The sequence below is a fragment of the Myotis nattereri genome (genome assembly GCF_964212035.1).
Source record: "Myotis nattereri genome assembly, chromosome: 10".
In the NCBI taxonomy this organism is placed as follows: domain Eukaryota; kingdom Metazoa; phylum Chordata; class Mammalia; order Chiroptera; family Vespertilionidae; genus Myotis; species Myotis nattereri.
In genome coordinates, this window is record NC_138085.1 from 64861673 (window position 1) to 64865276 (window position 3604).

The following is a 3604-nucleotide window of genomic DNA, read 5'->3' on the forward strand; positions in this document are numbered from 1 at the left end:
CGGGCGTTGGCCATGGTGGGATGGTGGAGCAGGTGAGCAGGGGCGCCAGACCAAAGTGGGGTGCCGGTCACTGTCATAGGGGCGAGCCTCTGGTGGTTACTGAAAATTCCTTGCTCCCACATGCCGTGATCCCCCCCGGCACTTGCACCTGCTGCCGGCGCTGGCCCTGCTCAAACCCGTTGCCGGCACTGGAGCCAGCGCTTGCACTCGCTACCAGTGCCCAGCGCCAGTCCCAATCACTCGGCGCCATCAGCAGGTGAGAGCGGCAGCTGCCAGCCCTGATAGCCCCTGAGGGCTTCTTCACCTCCCCCTTCTCCTGAGGGGTGATCGGGGCAGCAGCCGCCACTTGCACCCGCTGCTCCAATCGTTGGCTGCATGCCATCAGCGGGTGCGAGTGGGGCTGGCGCTGGCAGCATGTGGGAGCAATGGCGGTGGGAGTGGGGCTGCCAGCAGACAGGGGACTGGGGGTCGCGGTAATGGGCCAAGACCCGCCCCTGTGCCCACTGCAGCCTCATGGCCCACAGCTCCTTTCAAGGTGCATGAATTCATGCACTGGGCCCCTAGTCTTTTATAATGTACGTCATTTGCCTTTTCTTTTTCAAGAATGTACATCACTCCATTTGCCAGTGTAAGACATTCCATTTTATCGGTATGCAGGAGGAAAGAGGGAAAAGGAATTTCTTGTTACATCAGATTCTTAGCAGCTGCCTCTTCTTGGATTTCTTCCACAAAGAAATTATTTATCTACCTGCTAATGATCTTGCTGACTGTAGATGCTTCACTCATAGGAAACAAAACTACACTTGGTATCTTAATCACTTTTCTCTAGCTATTTGTTCGAGAGCCACATGCGCCTTGAACTGTAACCGGGCTTCCATGGAGTAGTCTTTGTAGTTTTTTATGTTGTCCAGGTTTTTCGCTGCACTGCTGTAATCTCCTTTCAGATAGTAGAGAATTCCCAGTTCATAGTAAGTGTACGGCACCAAGTAGTGGTCATACTTTAACAATTTCTCCTTTTGAATGACACGATTAAAGTACTGCTCAGCCATCAAATATTTGCCTAAGTGTTTCAGACAGAGACCTTTCAGTAAATTTAGCAAACACAGGTCATCCGTGCCATACTCTTTATTTGGTTTTTCTCGTAAAAGTTCTTCTCCTCTGTTAATTATTGCGAGCCAGCATGAAATAAGGTGTAGTCTTTTGCTCATGACTTGGAAACCACTCCAGGCATAAGTGAATTCCAGAATGGGCTGTGCTATAAACCAGCCTTTCGTCGTACCATAGCGCTGACCCTTCTCAGCAACAAACTTTTCTACGGGCACAGAAGCTCCTAAAAGTCTGATTCTCAGGCTATCCACGCTTAAGAAAAGAGAGTTCATGTCCTCGCTTACTGATTTAGCAAATTCAGAAGGCAGCAAAGCCAGTAGCATAGCTTTACTGTATGAGTACATTGCCTTGGACCACTTGCTGTCCTGAAGTAGCAGATCGGCATAGCGGTAGGCCTGCTTCCATTCCTGTACAAAAATGTGGCACCACATGAGTTCCCAGTAACAGATGTGATCAAGTTGCTTCCATTCATTCTGAAGAAAAATGCACTCCTGTAATGTTAGCTGTGCCTGCTCAAACTTGCCTTTCAGCATACTGAAACGTGCGTAAAAAAATTTAAGTATGACACACTTTGGAAATTTCTGAAGATAAATTAGGAAGAGATGGTCTATAGGAGAACTGTGACTCGTTTCAATACCAAAAGCTACGCAGACGTAACTGTAATAGAAGAGTAGAGTCAAAATACTTAAGACATTATTTATATGGGATTCAGATGCACTCTCATGAAGCAACGTCAAGCCTACCTGTTTGTCACCATGATATCCAACAACATTGAGTACTTTAAGTGTCTTTGGTGGCATAAGTGATAATATCAGATTGAAGGCCCCAAGTCCAAATTTTACTCCTCCAATCAGGTGTCTAGAGGTTTTGCTTTGGTTGGTAGGTATCTGTGTTAATATCTGTTGACAGTCTCTGTATATTTGGTAACTTAACCCAATGTTGATCCCACTTTTAAGAAAGCCAAACATACTGTCATCCTGTATAAATGTCACAGCAGATTTCAGGATCAAACACTCAGCGTAGCAGACTTCAGCATGCAGCTCCTCTTCCTTGATAGCCTTTATCCCCTGTTTACTCACTAGCCGAGAAAAACTTGTCATCCTGCCTTTTCTTCGGAAACTGTTACACGTTTTCAACGCTTCTTTTGCAGCCGTCATTCCAATGTCTATATCCTGTGGATCAAAAGTCAAGATGGCTTTCACAACCATAAGGATGCCATTCACTAGAGCGTGGTATATGCTGTTTTTTGACCACGGGTAAATGAGGCTTATGGCATCTGAGAATCTGTTATTTAGAAACAGATACAACCCAGTTGTGCATTCTTCCAGGGAAGACACTAGATTCATGGTTGCTGCCGCAGGGATAGTCTCATAGGCGTCTTCATACGTGTCCTCCTTGTCGTTTTCTTCCTTCCGTACAGGAAATGATGTAATGACATCTTTCTTAGAATTTTCTCTTTTACTTAGAATACGTGACATATTCGCTTCCTCACTCCAGAGATGGGAAGTATTTGGCTGCAGTGCTGAAGCTCCTGTTCTCCTGCTTGCGTCACTTCTTCTACAACCTGACGTGCTGGCGTTATAATGGAGGCAAACAAACTTAAGCACTGCAGGTGTAGCATTAAGATATTCTCATCTAGGTCAGACAAACGGGGGAAAACGATATTATTTACCTCGAAAATGTATTTCTGAAAAATTCAAGTCATTTGAAATGTACTAAAAAGCAACAACAAACATGTTATTTTAACAACATTGTGAAGTAAATCCTTTGTAAACAGGTGAGTTATTTTTTTTTAAATATATTTTTATTGATTTCATAAAGGGCGGGAGAGGGAGAGATAGAAACATCAATGATGAGAGAAAATCATTGATTGGCTGCCTGCTGGCACACCCAACCCTGGGGACTGAGCCTGCAACTCAGGCATGTGCCCTGACCGGGAATCGAACCGTGACCTCCTGGTTCGTAGGTTGATGCTCAACCACTGAGCCACGCAGGCCGGGCTAGCCCTCTTGTTAAGACACCAAGGTAACCAAGTTCCTTTCATTAATATTCTTTCTTTAGAATATTAATGATTAGTTGAAGGCTTGATGGTTTTACAGTTTCCTACTTTTTAATGCAATCAGGCATTCCTCAGAAAGCCTCACTCTTCCTCGATTTTTATAAAATCACCCATTTTGGTAATATTTGGTAATAACTGCATCACATTTTCCTTCTTCCTGGTCTCACTCTTTGACATTGGACAGAGCACTGGCTTTCTTTAACTGTTGCCCCTCCCCACCCCACACTTCAGTACTGATTATGGTCCAGTACTTGGCTAAATGAGAAGTTAATTTCATATATATATATATTATTGATTTTTTTACAGAGAGGAAGGGAGAGGGATAGAGAGTTAGAAACATTGACAAGAGAGAAACATCCATCAGCTGCCTCCTGCACACCCGCTACTGGGGATGTGCCCGCAACCAAGGTACATGCCCTTGACCGGAATCGAACCTGG

At 44.8% G+C, this 3604-nt stretch overlaps 1 protein-coding gene across 1 annotated transcript; it reads right to left on the minus strand.

The window, feature by feature from the left end:
* Positions 1-815: 815 nt before the first annotated feature.
* LOC308526469 (tetratricopeptide repeat protein 39B-like) lies at positions 816-2585 on the minus strand (the record flags this gene model as incomplete). Its single annotated transcript, XM_081101575.1, has 1 exon — positions 816-2585. One exon carries the CDS (start codon positions 2583-2585, stop codon positions 816-818), a length of 1770 nt encoding a protein of 589 aa, XP_080957701.1.
* Between the last annotated feature and the right edge of the window lie 1019 nt (positions 2586-3604).